Genomic DNA, 24,674 nt, shown 5'->3' on the forward strand with positions numbered 1-24,674 from the left:
CAGTTTTGTCTGCTTTAGGAAAATGGGATATCTAATGCCCTCACAAATAATTTGAGCTAATGGATGTAAGGGACCTACCCAGAACAGCGACAGGTTTCTCATAGGACTTTAAATTGATAGCTGTCACATCTGAAACTAAGGATACACTATCTGTAAAATTCACTGTTAAAGTGAATTTAAATAAGTTAAAAAAGTTTTTTTAATAGTGAAAATAAGGTGATAGCCATTATGATCAACATCAATATTATTACACTTGAATATTTATAGGTTGTGTGTGGTAAGTGGATTCTAGGTTAACTTGTGATTGATGCTCTGTCTACATTTAAAGCAATTCATTTTTTTACAGCAATTAATTTTTTAAATAATTAAATTGTCCTAATTACAAAAAAAAAAACAAAATCGTTGCTTTTTTGTTTGTTTGTTTTCAAGGATATCCTGGACCAAAAGGCCAGAAGGGGGACAAAGGGAGTGGAAGCATACTAAGTAAGTTTACGGGTCCTTGTTTTTATGTGAGCCTTATCATCAACAAGCTTGCCATCATAGTGGTCTGGGCTCAAGGTGAATGTGGGGAACTTCAGCATCGACCCAGAGAGTTTCTGTGGAAGTCAGCCACAGTTTTCTCCAAAAAAGCATGCTAATTGGAGTAAAACAAATAGATTAAATTATACAACTCTGAGTCTCATGACCCATTTGTATTTTGTTTTCATGATGAGCACAGTTTTCTAAAAATTCCACATAGAAAATTGTTCAATTTTCAAACTACTTTCAGTCTGCTGAAGGAAAATTAAGTTTCTAAATAGAAACAATTATATCCTCCTTACCTACTGACTGAGGAACTAAAAGGCTCCAACTAGGAATTTGGACGATCTGAAGAACCCTGGCCAACCAATTCTCTGATGCCTGGGGTTTTTGTGTTTTGCTTTGTTATACTAAAAACTTGAAAAGTTGTGTTCTATATCCTAGACCTTCAAAATTGCAACAGAATAGATTTGACACAGGGACCTCTGTTGATCGGATGCTGACCTCATAAACTGGCCCTTAACAACAAAATATTAGATGAGATGACTTCACCATGCCACACTCTAAGTCAGTTGTTGTGTGTCTAGGCTGAATCCACACAGATCAAGGGTAAGGATTATGAAAAGGAACTGAGAAATCCCCCCTCCCGTGTTCCCAGTAGGAGCTGTGTATGATGTGTGTGTGTGTGTGTCTGTGTGTGTGTGTGTGTCTGTGTCTGTGGGGATAGCAGCCGCTACACCCCCCCCCCCCCGTGATGATAATCTCTACCCAAACAGGGTCTGCTTTAGATAGATTATAGCTAAATCTTTAATGTACCAAAACTCTAGCATTTTTTAGTTGTAGTTATTATTTTAAAAATAGAGTACCAATTTCTCTCTCTTAGAACAGAAGGAATTATTTTTACCTGTGCTGTGTATGGGTAGGGCCCTTAGACAACTTGGGATCACCACCGTGAATCCCAGCCATTCAGGTATATAATGTAACTACCTGATGCTTTTCACAATCGTTACATTGTTGATGTCGCTTCCCCCTGAATTGACAACATTGAATATTGTGTGCCTCCTCACCATGCTTTAGCGTCATTCCGTGATTATTAGTGTTGTTACTATTATAGTAAGATAATGGAAACATTAGTAGACCTTTCATCCTCTGTGTCCATTTCTTCTTTACTGTGATCACTTTTGTCTAGTGTAATACTTTCTGCCCTCCCTCGACTCCTTTCTCCTTGTCACTCTAGTTATTTTCACTTGAGCTCCTTGTGTAACTCTTTTCCCTAGCTTCCTGTCTATCTGTCTTTATCTCTGCCTTTATCTTTATCTTTGGAGCGGTTTTTATCTTTTTCTCTTTTTGCTGAGACTTTCCTGAGCTACTTAACCTTGACTCTGGGTAAGTTTGGCAGGTAAAGAACTTCTCTGTTTCACAGTCTTTAAAACCAAACACCCACCCAGTCTTCTGGTACCTGAGGTTATCAAATGCTTTGAACACTTTTTTTTTTTTAATCTGTTCAGAATTGGTTTCAGTTATAGCTATTTTCATGGCTCTTTTGAACTTTAAGCTCACACTTTGTGAAAGCAACAATATATTTCTGTGTATAAATGTGTTTATGGCCTCCAGATTTCCCTCTGTGCACTGCCCCCATAGAGTAGCTATAACTCCATTATGTTTCAAAGAGAAAGAATCATAGGTACCAACATCTGTACAGTATGTTCTGCTTTTACCTCACTGAGGTTAACGTGTCAGTCACTTGCCCATGTCGGGACATGTGGCTCTAGCCCTTCCCCCTCAGTGACTCTGCAGGACTCCATCATATCGCTATCCCGTAATGCATCATTCTGTTCCCTAGTCATGAACACTTGATTTTTGTTGGCCGTGGTTTGGCTTTAATAAGCAGTGCTCCATTCAGCAGTCTCATACATGACCTTGTGGAACCATTTTATAATAGAAAATTTGCTAGGAGTAGAACAAATCAATAGTTCAAAGGCGATGTGCATTTCACAAGTTGATGGTTTCTTGTGAATGGCTCCAGAAAGGCTCTACCAATGCATTGTGCATGAAAGTGCCTGACTCTCCCCATCTTCAGTTAGTTCTGATAAATGATTTATATGGAGTTATTTTAATATACATTTATTTTTCAGGCATGATTTAAATATAAAAAGAATAATCACTGATTTCCTCTTTTACATCTGTGTCAGGACCGGTACAACTCCCTGATCGTATGTGGGCAGGGCCCTTTTAAGATCAGGTGGGTTGGGCAAGACACCCTCTGCTACCATCTCATTAAAAGACCCTTCACCTTCGGACAAGTCATCAGCACAACCGAATCCAAGATCCCTTTGTGGCTCCTCCAAATGACTCTGGTTCCGGTGTGGTGTGCAACTTCCACATGGCTTTCTCTGGTCCTTTGTGCTCTTTGGGTCTCTGTTCCCATGTTCCTACCTCTCCCCACTACAGCACGCCACCATCACCACTATCTCGTAGCGCCCTTAGCTGGGATGCCTCGCATGTACTGACTGGCGGGCTGCTCAAGCTAGTTCTCCGAGCCAGGCCAGAAGCCCTCTGCCATTCACTCACTTCATGTGTTTCTCAACCCAATTTAACCCATTGGGTTCTAGGAGACATGGCTACTGATTGTATGTGGGCTTTTGAAATTCAAAAACAGTACTCTCAGTAAGTGATAGGGATACATAAAAGAAAAAGCATTTGTTAATTCACTCATTCATTCATGTATGTTCATCGCATACTTCCTGGAGCTGGACATAGGAGCTAATAAGATGACCGTAGCTTCTCATCTTACAGAGCTAAGTGTCCCTGAAAGCCCTAGACATGTAAACGGGCAATTCTACAATACAGCAGGACTATTTGAGGGGAGGAATAGGGCTCTACAGGTGTTCAGAGGAGATCGAGATTATTAATTCCTTAAAATATCAAAAAGTAAATTGATTTTGATTAGCTTAGTTTACTTTCTTGTCTTCTTCTTCTACAAATTACAGCTTTTTTTTTTTCGAGTTTATAGTGAAGTAAAGTGGAGCTTAGACAGTTTATTGAACACATTTAGACCAAAAAAAAAAAAACAAAAACACAAACCCAGAACTTGTTTCCTTAAATGACCTGGCTATCTCAAGCAAGAATATTTTGGTCATGAAAAAATAATGCTGAAATGTTTTGTTCTGAAAAGCCTCTTGTACGACTACACTTTAAATATTAATTATAGATCCTGAAGATGAAGAAATATTTCAGTAGACCTGGAGATATTTTGTGTGGGTGAAGAAAGGGATAAAAATGAGAAAGGGGAAAAGGTAAGAAAAGACAGCCCCCCCCACCCTCCGCCAAAAAAGAACAGGGAAGATATAGTGTAGTGTGCTATGTGTGTAGGTCTCTGCATAATTAATTCACAGATCACATTTTCACACCTCTCCTTTCTCTCAAGGTTTACAAACAGTCCCGAGCTTCACAGTCTTGAGTTACTAGTAAATTCTAAGTCGTGTGTCTGTGTGTCTCTCAGCCCTTCCATCCCCTCTCCTGGAAAATGGACATAGTAACACCTACCTCACAGGGTTGTTGTGAGGATCACAGAAGGTATTGTGTGGGCAGAGATGCTCTGTAAAACCATTTATAAAGTGCTTTAAACACATAAGGTAATTTTCACAATGGTCCCTCTGAACTGGAACCGCTCTTCCCTGCTGGCATCGTGCAGACATGTAAAATCTGTAATCAGAGCAGGAGGGAAAGCAAAATGAAAATGCGAGAAGCCAAATAAATGTCACGGACAAAAAGAGAGATGCTAGAGAATAAGATAAGATTTTACCTTAGATAGAGCAACGCCAGTGTGACCAGATCGCAAATCAGTGAGTTTGTCGGAGCCGCGCCGGAGAACGTAAGTTATAAATAAAGAAGTGACTCAACAGAGTGCGTGCCAGAGGCCAGAAGCTGTCACCAGAGGTCAGAACAAAATGTCAGCCTCATAAAACAGAGGAGTCCAGGCTCTGAAGAATGAAGCAGGAGCCCAAGACTGTGCTGAGAAAACTCCAACAAAGGTTGAAATGAATTAGTTTCAGGGGTACTCTGGGTCTGTATCTCCAAGACAACAGAGTCTCCAAGAAAAAAAAATAAATTAATTAAAAAAAAAAAAAAGGAAGTAGAAGAATCAGCCAGTCTTCAGATGGTCATTATTAGAAAACCAGCAATGTTGACTGGCCTGTGAATGCAAACATGTGGAGAAGAGTTGAATCTCTTTGTCCATGGTTTAGTCAGGTGTGACTTCTCACCCTGCTCTGCACTGGGGGAACAGCTTAAACCCAGGGAGCCTTTTCTCTTGCCAGCAGGCCTTTGTTGACATTGACCGTGACCCTAATCACAGAGATCGTGAGAGGCAATTCCAGGGGATTCGGTTCACAAGGTGTCTGATACCCCAGACCACAGAAGACAGGAGAAGGGCTTCTCTTCTCTCTCTAGACAAAAACAGATGCTGAATGCCCAGTTCAAATGCACAAGTTAGACCAACGTGAGTAATGTGCAGTGGAGAGAAGTGTGCCCCAAGCTCACATGCGTGTCACAAGGGTTCATCTGTTGTCACCCAACTTGGAAGGGAAGGTGTTTCAGTCAAGCAGAAACAATTCCTGCTGTGCAGTTCAACACTGTGTGTGAGGCTCTGTCCCACACATACCAATTCGCAATGTGTCATTGGTTAGTATGTCTTCCTGTGCTGTGTTCATGCCGATAATGAGGGTGTGAATTTAAAGTGTCTTATTTTGAAACTCATACAGTGATATGAAGTATCAGTTTGTCTTCCAATTGAGTTCTACTGAGGACTCCACACAATCTTAAGTGATTTCTGGTCTTCCTCAAAGCATTCAATTGGCCAAAGTCATACCTTCTCCTCCAAACACTAAATAATTACAAGAGTGGAGGCTTAGAGAACACTGGCCGTGCACCCGGGGCTTTTGACGTATTCTCTTATTTAAACTTCAGAAGAGACTTCGAGGTAGGTACTATGTTTATTCGTATTTTATAGGTTGGAAACTGAAGCCTTGTTGATAAATGGAAGAGCAGAAATTCAAAGCTAGATGCGTGCATTTCCAAAGGCCCTGTTTGTAACGCGGGCTCCATTGAACACCCCCCCCACTAGTTTTATGTCTTTTTATATGTAAATGCCACAAATACATAGCATGAAGCGTGTGCAAAAAGAAGGAAGAGAAAGAGTTGGTTTTTTTTAAAGATTTTGTTTGAGAGAGAGCACAAGCAGGGGGAGCAGCAGGCAGAGGGAGAAGCAGGGAGTCCCATGCAGGACTGGATCCCAGGAGCCTGGGATCATGACCTCCGCCAAAGGCAGACCCTTAACCAACTGAGCCACCCAGGTGCCCCGAGAAAGAGATTTATAATAAGCAATTTGATTTTCTAGAATGGGCCTATAATTTCAAGACACTAAGGAGAAGAAAATTCTTACAGTGTGACTTCTGGGATTTCAAATTCCGAAAAAAGTGTTCTCAGTGCGTATTTGTTGCTGTTTCCACCTTCACGTGCTACGTCAGCTCTTGTGTCCAGTCTCTGCCCCTGATCTATTATTCAGAAACATAGTCTCCCTAGAATACTCACAGAACAGGGGTATCAGTAGTAGGAGTCATTTACACGTGACACCAGGGGCAGGAGCTACCCCTTCACATTGGTTCTGGTTTTCAGAGCCTGGTTCAATTTTAACCATTGGGAATGAGGTTTGGCTGCTTTGATGTTCCTCTTCTGTTACTGCATCTTGTTTTAACTCCTCACCCTGTGCTTCTCGGCAGCCCACGTCAGGACCGAGCGGAGTGTCCTAGAGTATCCCAGAGCCCTTGGCTGCCAGTGACTTAGCTAAGTGCTGCTGGTTTTGGACAGTGCACGCTGTTTAAAGCTTTATGTGAGCACGCGTATTGTTGCTAGAACACAGCACGTTCCATCAGCGCAATAGATGGGAATAACTCATACGTCTTATAAACTGAAATAGAGCTTTAAATGAGGAATGGATCCCGCAGTCAGCATTTTGCCCTGATGAGTCCCTATCCCAGCTGACTCACACAGCCCGACTCCTACCGGAACCAATCAGAAGGAAAGAAAAAAAAAAAAAATCAGTACAGCTCCTGCCCGGTCTTTTGCACCAGCAGAATTTGAAATTCATCCCATTATAGGCTGGAATGCAGGTGAAATAGACCCGACATGGCCCTTCCCACCATCTACAACCTCAGAGGGTGAAATGGCTTTCCTGTTGCTCTTCAGAGAACTGGGTCCTGGCTTCCCACTCTGCGGCCAAGGTAGTGTTAACCAACACAAGCACTGTCCCAGTAGGGGTTCACAACCAATACTCGCCCCTGCCCCACCCTTACCCTTGCTTCTTTGGAAATTCATTGTCCTGCAGTGAGCATCTCAACACCAAAGTCACCAGAACCAGTTACTCGCACATGAAGTGTCCAAGAACTATCTTCCTTTGTGGCGTACCCTACAAACTTGCCCCTTTCCTGGGGCTCTCTAGTTACTTCCTTTCCCAACTTCCCCTGAATTAGTCATGTCTCTTTGATCCACTCACTGCCAAGTGGAACATCTGACTCCCAGCAGCCTTTCAGATGCTCTTAAGGGAACTGGTTAAAGGAATCCTAATGCTAATTCTTTACCAAAATGGAAAACACCCCTCAACCTAATGAAGTTTTGTGTGATTCTGATTTCTCATTCCCAGAAATAGTCAAAGATAAATTCTTTTACCTGAACACCAGTGTTCAGTTTCTGTACACAATATGTTTACCAAACTCTGCATGGCTTATGGGCATAATTCATTTGTTCCCTATAAAATGATTGTCTGTTCTATTCCAAAACATCTTCCACACCAAACTGTCCTGTTGTTACAGGTTCTCCTGTTATAATCTCTTACCTATTCTATCACCTATACCTAGAAACACTTTCTATACCAAAAAAATGTATTATATTAATCTCAAAAGGTAGCCAAATGAATAATTATTACTATATTGAGACATCTAGTAGGTCCTCAGTAAACACTTTTGTAGTTTTTAAAATAAGAATTAGAACTTGTAAGGTGCCTGGGTGGCTCAGTTGGTTAAGCCCCTGCCTTCTGCTCAGGTCATGATCCCAGGGTCCTGGGACAGAACTCCACATCGGGCTCTCTTCTCAGCAGAGAGTCTGCTTCCCCCCCTGCTAATGTGCATTCTCTCTCTCTCTCTCTGTGTCAAATAAAATCTTAAAAATAAGAATTAGAACTTCTAAGCCATTGAAGTAGGCATTGCAGTGACAAAGTGAATATTTTTGTTAAAGGAAGTTTTCTGGGTTTTGTTTTTGGTTTTTTGGTTTTTCTTTGTTTTTTTTTTGTTTTTTTTTTACCATGTTCAGATCCTGACATAACAGGGATGGAAGCTTGTTTCTCATTTATGAATTAAAGAAAAAGCTGTACTTTCAAATTTATACCCATTGAGGTACTCTATTTCTTATTTTGTTTGCTACTAGTCAAAAATACAAAACAGAGTTAAAAAAAAAAGACAAGAGTGTTTGCCTGCTAGGGGCTGCCAGACCAAAGACTGGGTGACATAAACAACACAAGTCTATTCCCTAGGAGTTCAGAACGTTGAAATCCAAGATCCAGGTGCCCTCAGGACACTAGCCCTGTTGGATTAGGGCCCCGCCCAAATGGCCTCAGGGAACCTTAACATACTTCCTTAGAGGCGCTATCTCTAGATACAGTCGCCCTGGGTATTAGGACTTCCACAGATGCATTTTGGGGGATATAATTCAGCCTGTAACAGGAAGGATCCAGAACCGCTATGCCTCCCTGTCTGTGGGGAGTGTCCTGTCGGAATCTTTGCTTCGCAGGCCTGGAACTTTCAGAATGAGGAAGATCTGCTTCAGGCATCTCTGCCTCTCTTTCTGCCAACCAGTTCTCCAGGCCTAAATTGTATCATAAATAAATTTGAGACATTGTGCTGTTTTTGTAGTTATGAAAGCAATTTGACTTTTGTTTGTTTGTTGTCAGTATTTTGTTTTCACATTTCAGGGATGTTCTTTTACATTATGGAATCCAAAAAATTATAAAAAATGTGAGGCTAATGCTGTTTAAGTAGACACTAACCAATGGTGATTAGATTAATGAGAAATCGAATGACCTGGGAAGCTACTTCTAATGTTCATTCATTTATTTATTTATATTTTTAAGATTTTATTTATTTGTTTATTTGACAGAGACAGAGATCACAAGTAGGCAGAGCAGCAGGCAGAGGGAGAGGAGGAAGCAGGCTCCTTGCTGAGCAGAGAGCCCGATGCAGGGCTCAATCTCAGGACCCTGAGATCATGACCTGAGCGGAAGACAGAGGCTTAACCCACTGAGCCACCCAGGCGCCCCTATTTATTTATATTTAAAGATTTCATTTATTTATTTGACAGAGCACAAGCTAGGGAGTAGGAGAGGGAAAAGCAGGCTCCCCCCTGAGCAGAGAGCCCATCACTGAGCTCTATCCCAGGACCCTGGGATCATGACCTGACCCAAAGGCAGACACTCAACTAACTGAGTCACCCAGGTGCCCCACTTCAATATTTATTGTCAAATAATTACCATCTGTGTATCTGTAAGAATTTTTTAAGTAGAAAGAAATGAAAACCTGCTTAGTCAAGACATAGAATCTATTGATTCACGTAATTAAGAATTCCAAGAGATGGTTTTGCTTCAGGCATGGTGGGATCCAGGAGTTCAAACTAAGTCATTTAGACTCAGTATCTCTCTCCCTTTCTCTCTCTTTCTCTCTTTCCCTCTGTGTATATATGTGTGTATGTGTGTGTATATATGTATATACGTATACATATACATATATACATATATACATATATACATATATACACACACATATATATACATATATATATATATAAATTCATCGTTGATTAGGCTTTTGCTCTAGTGTGTAATCTTCACATCTAGCCACATCTAAGAAAGAATGCCACCTTCTTTCCTTCAGAAGAACTCTTGTTGCCTCTGTTTGGATACTGAATTTTCCCTTGAAAACGCCAAAGTATTCAGAGAGTGGGGCACACTCACTACCCAACCAAGTAGGGCCAATAGCAAGTGATGGCTTGGACAGGATCCCCCTTCAGAATCTCAGAGTATAGGGGAAAAGGTCCTGAAAACGTGGACCAACCTAACTTTGCTATTACATACTGTTCAATAGCACTCTTGTTAAGTGCTGAGTGCCTATCGGACAGCAACGTATTAGGTCAATTCCTCCATAATGCGAGAGGTTTAGAACTGTCTTCAGTAACCGCACTGTGTTCTTGTATCATTCCCCCAGTAGTTCTCAGGCTCTGGTGAGCATCAGAACGACCTCTAAGGCTTCTATCATATACGATGGCTGGACCCAACACACACAGATGCTTATTTCAGGGCCTTGGGTTTGGACCGGTATGTTGTGATTTCCAAAAACTCTCCTTGGAATTCCGAAGCACAAGTTGTTGAAAATTTCTTCTTTAATACTAGAGAGATACTTTAGGGCTACCATCACCCTTTCCCAGTCAGTAGGCCAGAAATCTGAATTTTTAAGAAATAGTAACACTAATAACACTAATGTCTGCAGTGCAAAGAGTGACCCTTTTGGGCCCGGTGCTCTGCAGGGCACTTTGTGTGGTCTCCTTCACTTCATCCTCACAAGAAACCCATCGCTCTGCTGTTTTTCCCCCTGAGGATTTAGAACATGAAGTAATCTGTGCAAAATCACACAGCTAGTGTTTATGGGGAGGAATCTGAATCTTGGTTTATCTCATTTTTAAACTCTATCACATTATATTGCATCTTTTTTTATAAAAAGATTTTTATTTGAGAGGACAAGAGTGAGGGGGGGGGAGCACAAAACGGAGGAAGGTCAGGTGGAGAAGCAGACTCCCCACTGAGCAGGGAGCCTGATGTGGGACTAGAACCTGGGACTCCCAAGATCATGACCTCAGCCGAAGCTAGTCGCCCAACCAGCTGAGCCACCCAGACGCCCTGTAACTTGACTTTCTTTCTCAAACCTCTTCAAAGTACATTCATGGACCAAAACAGTTCACACAAAAGTTCTAAGGTGATTACAAAAGATGTCATAACATATGAAGAAATACAAATCGTCTAAGGTCATAAAGGAAGTTTGTAGCACAACTGAGTCTAGGGCCCTGGTCTCCTGGCATCCTGTTTCCTGTACAGACCACGCCCCTTCTCTGGGGAATAAGCACTGGGACCCTCTCTTCGTACCTCAGCCTGAGAACCCACACTTCACAGTGGGTTTTTTTTTTTTTCTGCTTTTCTTTCTGTTATTATCCAAATAAAATTTGCTATCCCATAATTTTTTCTTCTTCTACTTTGATGACACTAACACAGCCAAAATATAAGCTAAGCAAATGGAAGTAATGTTTCCTGAAGGAGAGCGAAGCCACCCATTTTTGGGTTTTTTGAAGCATCAAGTGGTCTGTGTTTAAATACCTGTGGACACAGCTGTTGGACAGAAATTAAGGCCTTTCCTGTCAAATGACGGTGGAGTGGAGACTTTATACACTAATGTCTCCCATGGATCCCAGTGACGCTGTCCTGATAACATCTCAGAGCTCTGAACAGTTACAAGTGTAAACAAAATACAGCACCCAAGGCCAAGGAGAATGTATATTTTCTTTTAATTTACCTCCGGATCCAATTCAAGGGGCAAAATTATTTTAGAAAATAATTTTCTCCTCATGAAAAGTCAAAGAACCTGTTCTGAGTCGTCAGTCTTGCCAACAACTGGACAGATTAACTTTTCTTGGGCTGAATTTAAGACATTTTTCTCTACAAAATCCACACCTCAAAGTCCCTACAATCTATGATTTTGGTTTCCGAGAATAACATTCAGAATGAAATATAATTAATAATTCTGGCACTATTTTTCTATAGTACTTTCTAGCCTAAAATACATTTTTCGAAATGTCAGTCATCAGAGGTAGGTATTATTATAGTATTTTATGAATAGGCAAGTGAAGGATCAAGTGGGATAAATTACTATCAATGTCAGATTAAAACAGATATAACAGATTATAAAGAGGGACACAGGAACTTTCCAGGGTCTGGCTGAGGCCTACCTTTTCAGAACTCAGAAAGAATGATAATGTAATTTATGCCAATTAGTGATGTGCATGTTCTAAATTAGCTCTGTTCAGTATCTTCCTGGATTGCTTATTTTTGTGCTGTATGGTTTTAAGTGAAGAACAAAACTGTAAACAGTCTAAAAATAGGTAAGTAAAATTGCCCTTTGTCAATGCTTTTACAGTTCTCCTAAGTAACTCTGAAAACTAAGACTTACATAGAAATAAAGTATTAATAACAAAATTATTCTAAAATGATAATAAATACCCTAATATATGCACACGGTCCTTTGAAGAACACAGTCTGGTCTTTGAAAGGCAGACATGTCTGTTTAATTGGCAGTCTGGAAATCCAGTAGTAGAGGCAACATTATGGCTCTGGATACTCCGAGGACAGCTTACACTCCCAACCATGCCAGCTTCTCTTGGCTTACTCAGCCTTTCCCTTTTGTTTGTTTTTTCCCCCACATGAACTTATCCTTCACCATGACTGCTTTGTGGGGATCCGCACAACTAGGGAGGTATTCCTTTTAAACACAAAGTTCTTCGTTCATCTTAAGTATTTACCACTTTTTTTGAGCAAGATTCTCTTAAAGTTTTATTTGATAATTCACCTCAAGAACTGACAAATAAAATATAGGAAATAATAGCCTTCTGCTACTTTCTAATTTTCATACAATGGAAGTAATTTACTCATATTCATAATTAAGTTAGATGTACCCAGTACCATCTGAGTTTAGCACCATGTGTTTTGAAGCAACAGATTCTAAATCTTTATTTTAGTTATTCAGCAGTTCAACTATGGGTGTTCAGTGTAATCATGAGGGACTTTGTTCGTTTCCAGTCTAGCCAAAATATTTACTACCCAGCTATTCTGTAGTCCCCAAATCTTGAGGTTCAGTTTATTCTTTAATAATGAAATACAACTGAGCGCCAAACTCGTGTTCTAAGGCAAATTCAAGTGCCTCCTGTGTAAAATAGTCTGATGAAAATACAGGAAATTTCATATCCATGTGAAATCTCAGAATGTGACCTTAGTTGGAAGTAGCATCTTTGCAGGTGCGATTAAGCTAAGAAGAGGTCATATTGGATTCAGGTGGGCCCTCAATCAAATGACTAGTGTCCTTCCAAGAAGAGAAGGACACACAGATACAGGAAGAAGACTGAGGCAGAGATTGGACTGATGTAGTTACAAGCCAAGAAATGTCACTAAAAGCCAGGAGCTACGAGGAGCTAGGAAAATGGTAGAAAGGATTTCTCCCTGGTCCCTCAAAAGGAACATGGTCCAGTGGATGTCTTGATTTCAGACTTCTGGCCTCCAGAACTGTGAGGGAATTTTTATCATTAGTTTTTAATATTTTTTTTATTTTTTTGAAAGAGAAAGAAAATACACCTGAGAGGCGGGGAAGAAGAGGGAAAGGGAGAAGCAGATCCTTAGTGAGCAGGGAGCCCGATGCAGGGTTCTATCCCAGGACCTTGAGATCATGACCTGAGCCCACCCATGCACCCCTAAATTTGCTGCTTTCAGTCACACAATGTGATCATTTGTTACAGTTGCCTTAGAAACCTAATAACCTAGGATCTTTGGTGGTTGCTTTCTTTCCACACCACTCATTATACAATGAGCTCCACATCTCTCCCTTCAGTTGAGGAAGTACCCTAGCCCCTCTACCTGGGGATCTAAGAGGATTTTACTGAAGGTTTAGTTGTAATGGAAAAATGTAAGCAGAACAGTCTACAGTGTAAAGTTCAACCTCCGACTTCACTGTCTTGAAATTCCCAGCCAGCTTAGACCTCAAATTTCCTCACTGGACATTTTCATTCTCTCCACTGCCTACTGGCTCTCCACTGAGACTCTCTCCATCTACCTTGTTTTCTGCTCTCTCAAGGGATTTCCAAAACATTTGTCTCCTTTGACTTCTGGAGTAAGATTCAAAATCTGTTACGATAATTTTCCAGAGAAATTTAACTCCACTTCTCCAAACATCTGATACCCAGGGTTGTGCCTTTCTTTCATACCTAAATACCTCCCTTTCTAGAGGAATTTAGCCACATTGTGAGGACTTCCAGGTTAAACCACAATCAGATTTTTTTTATAATGTATTAACAGTTGGAACACAAATATAATAAATACCACTGTAATAACTTTAACCCTAAATCCTAATTCCAATAAATGATAAGAAAAAAGAAACCATGACCATGAGGTAAATGATATGATAATAGTTGAAATAACTAAACTCCTCAAGGGTTATTTTTAGGGGCACCTGGGTGGCTTGGTGAATTAAGCATCTGCCTTTGTCTCAGATTGTGATTCTAAGGTCCTGGGATCAAGTCCTGAGCCCTGCCCAGCGGGGAGTCTCTTTTCCCTCTGCCTACTGCTTCCCTAGCTTGTGCTCTCTCTCTCTCTCTCTCTCTCTCCCTCTGTCAAGTAAATAAATAAATAAATATTTTAAAAAATAAGCTTACAGTAAACAAAGCAAAAATAACCTCCAAAATTGTTAACTTTTATATTTGGAATTTTTTCTTCAGATTAAATTACAAAACCTTTTGTAAATTATCTGCTCTGTTACATATTTTTCTTTTGGTATCTTAAATTCATAGAAATATGAATAAACTATTACTATAATAAATATTTTATATAGTTTTCATTTTATATACAGACTTTTAAGAATACACAGCAATGATCAGTACCTATCTTCCCTTCAGAGCTGGGATATAAGACGAGTGAGATTGCTTGTAGAAAATGAAACTATAGTGAATCAGAGTAGAGATATGTCAAATCACCTCACCTGATTGAATGTATTAACATATATAAGGAAAAATGTGTTAACCAAACAGTGTTGGTCGGTCCCAGAGGCAAAACCTCACTGCTGTGTCTCACTGTAAATTAATAAATTAATTAAGCCAATAATTCACTGATTGAAATGTGACTTCCTATGCAGATTGCCCATGGGGAGAAAATGGCCTTGTCAAACAGATACAAATATTTCAGTTTTTGAGGCAATTACATTTCTCATTGTAAATTGAATTGACATTTAGTCCCAAGATTCTATTTAACATTAGTCTGCCAATAAGAAATAAATCCTCTGAACCTGCAAAACCATTTTAGAATGTATAAGGCTTCTGATCATCCCTCCTCCTGGGGGGTGCTCTCAGTAGTCACATTGGTTTTTCCCCCATAATGGGATTCATGTTTAGCTCTGTTAAACCAGTTTTTCCTTTATGATTCTCCCTTATTGCTTCTCTACATAGAAACAGTATTCCTTGTAGAGACTTGTGAAATACTGGATTCTCTGTTTTCTGTTGTTTGATATTTTAAATGTTTACCAACTTAATCCACTCAGGCAATGCAGTTTACATATCAGGAAGAGCTCACAGTGATTCATTCATTCATTCATTCATTCTTTCTTTCTTTCTTTCTTTCTTCCTTTCTTTTTTTCCTTTTCTTTCTTTTCTTTCTCTTTCTTTCTTTTTCTCTTTCTTTCATACATTCATACATACATACATACCATACCATAACTCTTCATGGATTCCTAAGCGAAAACCTGTGTTCTGTCAGGTGCTGAAATGTTAACTGTAAAGATCTTAATTTTGTGGAGGAAATTAACAAGTGTACAGCACTCTGGTGGGTCAGGAGTGCTATGGAAGTTGGAAGAGGGAACCCTATCCAAACCCTGGGAAGGTAGGTGAGCATTCCAGAGGGGGATCAAAGCCCCAGAAATATGGGAGAATAGGGTTATCTGGGAAATATAATCAGTTATATAACCGAAATAAAAGGAGCAAGAAGTGCAGGGATGGAGGGGTTCACAGTCAGACTGGAGAGGAAAGCAGCGATGAGTCATGATATACTTTGCTCCAGGATCCCTGGCAGGAGTATCCCTACAGAAATCCTCTGTCAGGGATGCCTGGGTGTCTCAGTGGGTTAAAGCCCCTGCCTTTGGCTCAGATCATGGTCCCAGGGTCCTGGGATGGAGCCCCACATCGGGCTTTCTGCTTGGCAGGGAGCCTGCTTCCTCCCTCTCTCTCTGTCTGCCTCTCTGCCTACTTGTGATCTCTGTCTGTCAGATAAATAAAAAATCTTTAAAAAAAAAAAAAAAAGTCCTCTGTCATTCTAGCCTGCATATTGTATGTTCCCCTATAACAGGGGTTGGCCAGCTTTTTCTGCATACAAGACAGTAGATATTTCTGTTGTTCATGCCAGAAGGTCTCAGTCACAACTATTCACCTCTCCTCTTGTAGCCTAATAGCAGCATTAGGCACTATGTAAACTAATGGGCATGGCTGCATTCCAATAAAATCTTTTTTAAAAATTATTTATTTCTTTTCGGTGTAACAGAATTCATTGTTTATGCACCACACCCAGTGCTCCATGCAATCATAATATCCACCACCAGGCTCCCCCAACCTCCCAGCCCCTGCCCTTTCAAAACCCTCAGATTGTTTTTCAGAGTCTATAGTCTCTCATGCTTCATCTCCCCTTCCATTTTCCCCCAACTCCCTTCTCCTCTCCATCTCCCCATGTCCTCCATGTTATTTGTTATGCTCCACAAATAAGTGAAACCAGTTGATAATGATAATTAACTCTCTCTGCTTGACTTATTTGACTCAGCATAATCTCTTCCAGTACCGTCCATGCTGCTACAAAAGTTGGGTATTCATACTTTCTGATGGAGGCATAATACTCCATAGTGTATATGGACCACATCTTCCTTATCCATTCCTCCGTTGAAGGGCATCTTGGTTCTTTCCACAGTTTGGCGACCATGGCCATTGCTGCTATAAACATTGGGGTACAGATGGCCCTTCTTTTCACTCCATCCGTATCTTTGGGGTAAATAGCCAGTAGTGCAATTGCAGGGTCATAGGGAAGCTCTATTTTTAATTTCTTGAGGAATCTCCACACTGTTCTCCAAAGTGGCTGCACCAACTTGCATTCCCACCAACAGTGGAAGAGGGTTCCCCTTTCTCCACATCCTCTCCAACACACGTTGTTTCCTGTCTTGCTAATTTTGGCCATTCTAACTGGTGTAAGGTGGTATCTCAATGTGATTTTAATTTAAATTTCCCTGATGGCTAATGATGATGAACATTTTTTCATGTGTCTGATAGCCATTTGTATGTCTTCATTGGAGAAGTGTCTGTTCATGTCTTCTGCCCATTTTTGGACATGATTATCTGTTTTGTGCGTGTTGAGTTTAAGAAGTTCTTTATAGATCCTGGATATCAAGCTTTTGTCTGTACTGTCATTTGCAAATATCTTCTCCCATTCTGTGGGTGGCCTCTTTGTTTTGTTGACTGTTTCCTTTGCTGTGCAGAAGCCTTATTTACAAAACAGAAGGCTGTAATTGGCCCCTGGACCCTAGTTGACTCATTACTGGTATAGGAGGGTATCTTCAAAATAATAAACAAACTCATGTTTAGAAATAAAGCTCAAACGCACATCTAAAATTAGAGAGTATGTTTTGTCTATCTGCAGAAAATTATCCCAGTTGGTTGAGAACTTTTTGAGAAGGATAAGCATTAGAAAGGAAATTAGTAAAACAAATTTTTTTCATGAATTAAGTAATTAATATCACAGATAATATTTATGCCAGTGCTTTCATCACAAAACATAAACCTCAAAATGTTTTTAACTTGTAAAATTAAGAACATATATTCATAAGCCATTTTAAAGAATGAACTATTTCAGGGTGCCTGGCGGCTTAGTCAGAAAAGCAGGTAATCTTGATCTCAGGGTGGTGAGTTCAAGTCCCATGTTGGTTGCAGAGATTCCTTAAATAAACTTTTAAAATTAATAAATAAAAAATTTAAAATGTACTGTTTCTTCTAATTTCCACAATGACCTCAAAAATCCTAAAGGCAGGATACATGTTTTATTCATATAATTCCTGGAACCCAGGAAAATACCTGGCACAGAGTTTTGTGCATTAACTAAGAACACATAACTAACGGCAAATAATCATTTTCTCTTTTTAACAGTTGAAAATTTGGTCTTAGGGTGGTTACATGGTTTAATAAGGTCACAGAAATCTGAACTAAAATCCAGATTATTCGACTCTTGGTTTTTTGCTTTTGATATTCTCTGAAGTCACAGATCTAGAAAAGAACAAAGATCTAAACACATTTATAATTAGTATTGCATAAATACACTAAGATTACTAAAATATCTTTTATGGTCTAGACTTACTGTCTTTGCTCAAAATTCACCTTCAACAAGGAAATGACTCCCCACTCTTACTCTAGAAATGTGTTAACTGTCTACAGTCCAAGAAGCTGGCCACCAAATATGCCACCATCTTGGTTTTGGACTTCCAGGCTCTAGAACTGTGAGAAATAAATGTCTGTTGTTCAAGCCAAGCCAACCAGCCTGTGGTATTCTGTTAAAGCGTAAACAGACTGAGACAGATAACAAAGTTTGAGACCTACTGTCCCAGGAGATGCCAGGCTTCTTAATAACATTTTGAGAGATAAGGAATGCACACTGAGAACGCTTTCACTGAGTTATTTGGTTGATAAGACCATCAATCTCATATAATCAAATGTTTGAATATGATGTGTGTTTTGTCACAGCGTCATGATAAACATATGCTTGGCTATATTTGACTTTTGTAGAAACAAACGTTTGGGGGTAGCACTAGTTAATACTACATGACTATAATATTTTAAAACTTCAAACAATCCACTCCTGGGTAATTGTTTCCTACTTTCTTAGCCAATTATAGTGAATGATTGGGTCACATGGGTATTTTACCTGGTAATTGAAAGTTTGAGTACTGTAATAACAAATTATTTTCCTTTTAAGAATGTTTTATACTCATTTTATTAAGTAAGGAATGGCTTATGCACTTAGGCATGATTACATTAGTTCAGTATTTTGCACTGAATTCTATTTTGGAAGAATCAAGAAAATAATTATAATTGTAATACTACATATTAACATGTTAGCTTTTTATGTTTCTGTATGGTTCAGTCAGTTTTGTCATAGGAAATGGCTGATTTTCTTTTCTTGTTACTAGATTACGGTTTTAACAAAATTTATTCCAGTTAGAAAAAAAAAGTTACTGGATATGTCTTGAATTAATTGAACTTTGTAAACTCATTTTCTAATGCTCCATTTTCACATTGGAGGGATATTTTTGTTGATAGTTATAGCTTGTTTTTTTATACTACAGTGTTTCTCAAACTTCTATTTGGAAAGATATAAATAGAACTGCACTTATTCATTGGCTTTTTATGATTATGTGAGAATACTGTTATTTTTATTTGGCACTATCTTAATTTTTAAAAAACATTTTGTTTCTACCTTTCATTCTGTTCTTCAGCCAAATGATTTTTAAACAAATACTTACTAGAATAAAAAATTCTTTAAAGAAAGCTTGATTCTCGGGGTGCCTGGGTGGCTCAGTGGGTAAGCCTCTGCCTTCAGCTCAGGTCATGATCTCAGGGTTCTGGGATCTAGCCCGGCATTGGGCTCTCTGCTCAGCAGGGAGCTTGCTTCCTCCCTCTCTCTGCCTGCCTCTCTGACTACTTGGGATCTCTGTCTGTCAAATAAATAAATAAAATATTTTTTAAAAAAAGAAAGAAAGCTTGATTCTCCAAGTTTTTTGATATTAATTACACACTTTTATTCTTCTGTCTCTAGGTTCATATATATTTTTTAAAATAGGAGTCATTTCATATTTAAAATTGCACATGATCAAAATTGTATAAAAGTTTATTGTATACAGCAGATTGACTAAACATTGAAGAACAAAATTATTTTTATAATTACAAACTTGGTATATTTCTTCACAGCATTTATTGCTTTAGTGATTTCTCAAAATATCCAAAGTAATAAATATCGTCACTATGGTTATCTTGATTCTCTTGGTAAAAGATAGGATGTTTGGTTATCTATTTTTGTGTTTATAGTATTATAAAATATCTTCTCCTCAACCTCCTATATCAAAAAGTCCCTGGATTTCGTGTTCCAGTTTGTGTGTTAGTGTGGAAGAAAATAAATCAATTCGTTATATAAATTTTCCAAAATAGTATGAAAAGTCTACAGGATATTAACAAACGTGTAGCTATTGAAGTTTAAAGTCATTGGAATGTAATATTTGATGTTTTCTCCTATCTATAACTTATATAAATTTTATATGTAACTCATAAATGTTGAAACAGAGAATAGATTTTATTCTTCAGTTTTGACTAATGCAATACTTGTAATTAAACTCTTTACCAACAGGTGGTGCTAGAAAGTTTAATATTTATTTCCATAGTTCAACTTACTGGAAAAAATGTTAATTTTTTAAAATATTATAAAACAATATTTATATATAATTAACCACCACTTGTTTATGTTACAGCTCCATTTAAGACAGTACGACTGGTTGACGGTAGAGTCCCTCATGAGGGCAGAGTGGAGATTTTCCACAATGGCCAGTGGGGCACAGTTTGTGACGACCACTGGGAACTGCGAGGTGGACAGGTCATCTGTAGGAGTTTGGGATACCAAGGTGTTCAAACTGTGCATAAAGGAGCTCACTTTGGACAAGGTAATTAAAAAGACACACACACACACATATTTAAATGAAATGTAGGCATTCTCTAATATATAGAATAAAGTAGCAGCAGCAACATACAAAATAGGAAGAAAAATCCTACATAGGAGTTTTTTGAATGGCTTTTCCTAGAAGGCAGAAATGAAAAGAAAGATATTTTTTAAATGACATATGCTATCAGGCAATCTTTAATGTTTAAATTTTATTTAGACTCATCTGGTTAGGTGGAGAACACTAACATGAGGAAAACAGAAAGACTGGTAAAGTAGAACAGGAGAAATAGTGACAAGTGAACCACAGACAATCCTGGGAATCTCACTGGACACATCTGGGTTTTGTGGGCATCTGAGCAATCCCATGTGCTCACTCACGTTCTCTCTTCTGTGTGACTGGAGAGGAGGGCATCAGCTTGTTCTTTTATCTCCTGATTGTATCTCACAGCAATGAGAGCTATCCTTGGTGCCTGGTGGAGCACCTGTGTTCTGAAAGGACCGTGAGGAACCATGAAAGAGAAGGAAGCCATTACATGGTTCTGCATACCTACTATTTATGATTTCTCCAAATCCTTTAAGACATGGTGAGAAATACGGGAAGAGAAAAGTTACTTTCCCCTCTATTTGAGGTTGATAAAACATTGAATAATCCTTTTGTTGCATGCATTTGTGTATTTTTACCTGGATGGCTCAATAACCTATAAATGTATTAGAGAGCTGGGAAGAAAATTTGCAGAGGACAGATTTGAATGTATACTCGTGACATTTTTTTGTCTAATTTTTTTTTCTAAACAGGTACCTTACAATATAGGCTTTATGCATAATTAAACATACAAGTGCTTCAATCCTAAATGACAAAGAGATTAGAAAAAGTAACCGTATAAATTAGACTTTTAAAGTCAATATTTTTTACTTATTTGTTCCACTGTCCAAATCTGATAAATAAATAATTGGCTTCTCTGAAGTTGATGTTGACCAAAAAAAAAAAAAAAAATTGGCCCTGTTGATTTTATAAGTGTTGTTTTAGACAGATATGGGCAAGAAGAAATTGTGTGCAAAATTATAGAGATAAGATTATCTGGTGTTGCTGCTATTTTGTCTATAGTGATAAAATAGGGCAATGTGTCAAATCATATCAAAAAACTGAAACAGTATAAGACAGATTTCTTAAACCCATAAAAGATATTAAGTAATGTTAAGCTATGACTATGGGTCAGCATTGTGCTAAACAGGTGAATAGTACTAATGAAAGTTCACAGTTATATCTTTGTTCCTTTACCTAAATGAACTCACTGTATCAGATTTAAAAGGTAAATTAAAGCAAAGATCCCGGTTCCAAAGTCTTTGGAAGTCAGAAATATCATTTAGCCTCCTATGAAGAAGTGAGATAAGACAAAAGAGAGTAGTGATGGTGAGAATTTCAGCCCCTGGCCCAGTTTTTTATTTGTCCCTTATAGGTTTGAATAGAAGAAACAAAGGAAATAGAAAAGATCTGTTATTTGCTACAACTAAATAGATGTTTGGAATTTTTATTTCAAATACTTAATCATCTAAAACGTCTCAAATGACTATTAGCATCTATGAAGTGAAGAGCCATGTTGCAAATAGATGACATACAATTTTCATCGATGCTGACTTACTCTCCTGGTAGATGGCTAAAATTCTTCAGTTTTAGGAATAACAACATGTGGATGAGTTATTAGGATGTACCTATGTAGACAAAGTGAAATATTGTTTGCCATTTGTTCAGATAATGTAATCAGCATGAGCTAAATAGCTCAATCCAAAAAAAGAAAACTATCCTAAAAAAAACTTTCATCAAGATGACTAGTTTTATAGCTTACTTTATCCAAAGAGTTGACATTTAATTTTGTATCTTTACAAAACAAGCCCCATATTGCTGTTTATTAATCTCTTATATCTTGAAGTAAACCGTTCATCTATTAAAAAGGAAAAACCAAAATCAGAGCGTATGTACCTTAATTAAGGGGAAACTAATAAGGTTTGGCAAAATATGATCTATGGAAGAATGGCAAACAAGATGTTCCCCAGTTTCATTTCTTCACTGAATATGAAGCTTAGTGCCTTAGATTTCAAAGCTGTTTTCTTTTCATTGTTGTTACTGTTGTTTCAAAATTTTATTTAAATTCTAGTTAGTTAACATATAGTGTGATACTGGTTTCAGGAGTAGGATTTAGTGACTCATCACTTACATGTAACACTCCAGTGCTCATCCCAAAAAGTGCCCTCCTTAATGCCCATACTTATCTAGCCCATCCCCCACATGCCTCCCTCCAAACAATTCTCAGTTTTTTCTCTATAGTTAAGAGTCTTTTATGGCTTGCCTCCCTCTCTTTTTTTTTCCCCTTTCCTGTGTTCATCTGTTTGGTTTCTTTCATTCTGCATATGAATGAAATTATATGGTATATGTCTTTCTCTGGCTGACTTATTTCACTTAGCATAATACTCTCTAGTCCATCCACATCATTGCAAATGGCAAAATTTCATTCCTTCTGATGGTTGATAATATTCCACTATATATATATATATATATATATATATATATATATATATATATATCCCACATCTTCTTTATCCATTCATCAGTTGATGGACATTTGAGCTCTTTCCATAATTTGGCTATTGTTGATGATGCTGCTGTAAACATTGGGGGTGCACAAACTGTTTTCTCTTGAGTTCCAAACGTAGGTGGTACACAAAATGGAGATGATTGGCTTAAGCTTGCATTAACATTAAGGCCTCATCTCAGAAGTAAAATATCTTTTTCCCCACAGCCTTCATTCATTTCTGTTTGTATCTCTAGGGATTTCAGTTCTCAAGTACTGATAAGAAGAGGTGGAAAAAAAGTATTCTGAACTATTGGAAGAAAATGTTTTCCACTTAAATAATTAATGAAACAGTAGAGTTTAATCTTATGTGAAATTATTTATTTGGCTGTGTGAAGACAGTTCTCTCGAGTTTTCTTTAGATAACTGACTGCTTCTCTAAGATGAGGGGCCATTTTTAGTGAGACTGGGTATTTGTGGTAGTTGGTGATTCTATACATTATACTAGAGTTTTATTACAGTGAAACCACCAGGTATGTCTGAATTTGGTTTTTCCTTTCACATTTTTAAGTGCCTACTGGAATGAATTGGAAAGCCTAAGAATTTTGAAACTAAGGAGATATGAGATGAAACCTTAGCTCTGCTATTTATGTCTCAGAGGTTCCATTTTGGTCCCAAAAAAATAAGAATAATAACACCCACCTAAGATTTACTCTGAATCTTAAATGAGTTGGCATATAGAAAGCACCCAGCACAAAGCCTGACTCATAGCACTGCTCGATATGGGGCACAGATCACTGCTGGCAACAGCTCCTGCTATATAACTCCAAGGGTATTTGCCATCCTCTTTGAAAGGTCAAATAGTCAGATTAGTGTCAGGTTGTCTATGACATCAGTGATGTTCCAATGGTCACAGAGGTGAATGTGATTTTCTACTCTATAGAAGTGTAACAGAAGAAGGGCCCCATATGGGGACTCCCAACAGTGTCCTTACTCTACTCAAGACAGACCTGCTCTGATGTCAATTCTGTGTAGAGTTCCACCCCAAAACAATTAAAGAATGATGATGAGAATTTTAAAATAATAAATAAGGCAAGATGAGCTGGGAGACATAATAGAACTGAGGCTATTTGTTCACAAGTAAAAGAACCTGAGAAATAAATTTCATTGTCTGCTTCATTGTATGTTGTATTTTCAGAAACAGGCTTCTATTGCAAGCTGATTTGGGATTAGTCACGGCAAACAACCTTTTTATGTGAACCTGTTTCAACTCCTCCTTGTTTTTTCACTCCTCCACCTTAATTTATAGTTTCACTCAGGAGGAAAAGAAAAGATAATTCTGAACGCAGGATGGCGACCAGAAAGGAAACTTAGAAATATGAATGGAGGGGTAGGGGAAGGATGACAGAGTTGCATTCAGGTTTTAATTATTTGTCGTTCTCTTGGGAAAGTAAGAAGAATCGGTTTGACACTGTATTATATACGTTATTACTGGAACTGAAACAAGAGGGAAAAAGTTTAAATTTATACCCTTTGTGTTATTCTCCCCTTAAAGAAAAAAACACAATTTTCTGAACATAGTTTTCTCCATCCCTCCCCCAACCCCCCCTTACTCTTTCTCTTTCTGGTTTTAAAATAGCAAACCTGACTTACCAAAGATAATCCTTGTGAGCTTTAAGAACAATTACTTTGCAGCTGCAAGCAAAATGATTTATAGGAATAAAGCTTAGAGCCCACTCCTATAAATAGGTTCTTTCCTTTGGATGCACCTTTTGCATACAGTGGAATGTAATCTTTCTTTTTCCTGAGTAGACAAAAAAGGTTAAAAATTAAGGAAGCACAGAGAGGTTGCTGGTGCTTGTCAGGGCATGGGGTGGGTCAGGGTAGGGAGAGTGAGTCGTTTCTTTCCCTGTGCAGGCTTTCTAGTCTCTGGACCCCGTGACCTCTTGGGT

General features: G+C 38.5%; 1 protein-coding gene across 7 annotated transcripts in view; it reads left to right on the top strand.

Annotated features, from left to right (window-relative positions):
• Window positions 1–24,674, top strand: part of MSR1 (macrophage scavenger receptor 1) — an 82,498-nt gene that overhangs the window by 51,124 nt on the left and 6,700 nt on the right. For 4 of the 7 annotated variants that reach the window (XM_044225517.1, XM_044225516.1, XM_044225518.1 and 1 more), the window contains 2 exons: window positions 430–483; window positions 19,968–20,156. In XM_044225517.1, the coding sequence (XP_044081452.1) occupies window positions 430–483; window positions 19,968–20,156 (243 nt within the window). Of the gene's footprint in view, window positions 1–429; window positions 484–2,711; window positions 4,655–5,366; window positions 5,701–19,967; window positions 20,157–24,674 lie in introns of those variants that run through there. The other 3 variants (XM_044225521.1, XM_044225523.1, XM_044225522.1) reach the window with 3 other exon arrangements.

The sequence above is a fragment of the Neovison vison genome, chromosome 11 (assembly GCF_020171115.1).
Source record: "Neovison vison isolate M4711 chromosome 11, ASM_NN_V1, whole genome shotgun sequence".
NCBI classification, from domain to species: Eukaryota; Metazoa; Chordata; class Mammalia; order Carnivora; family Mustelidae; genus Neogale; species Neogale vison.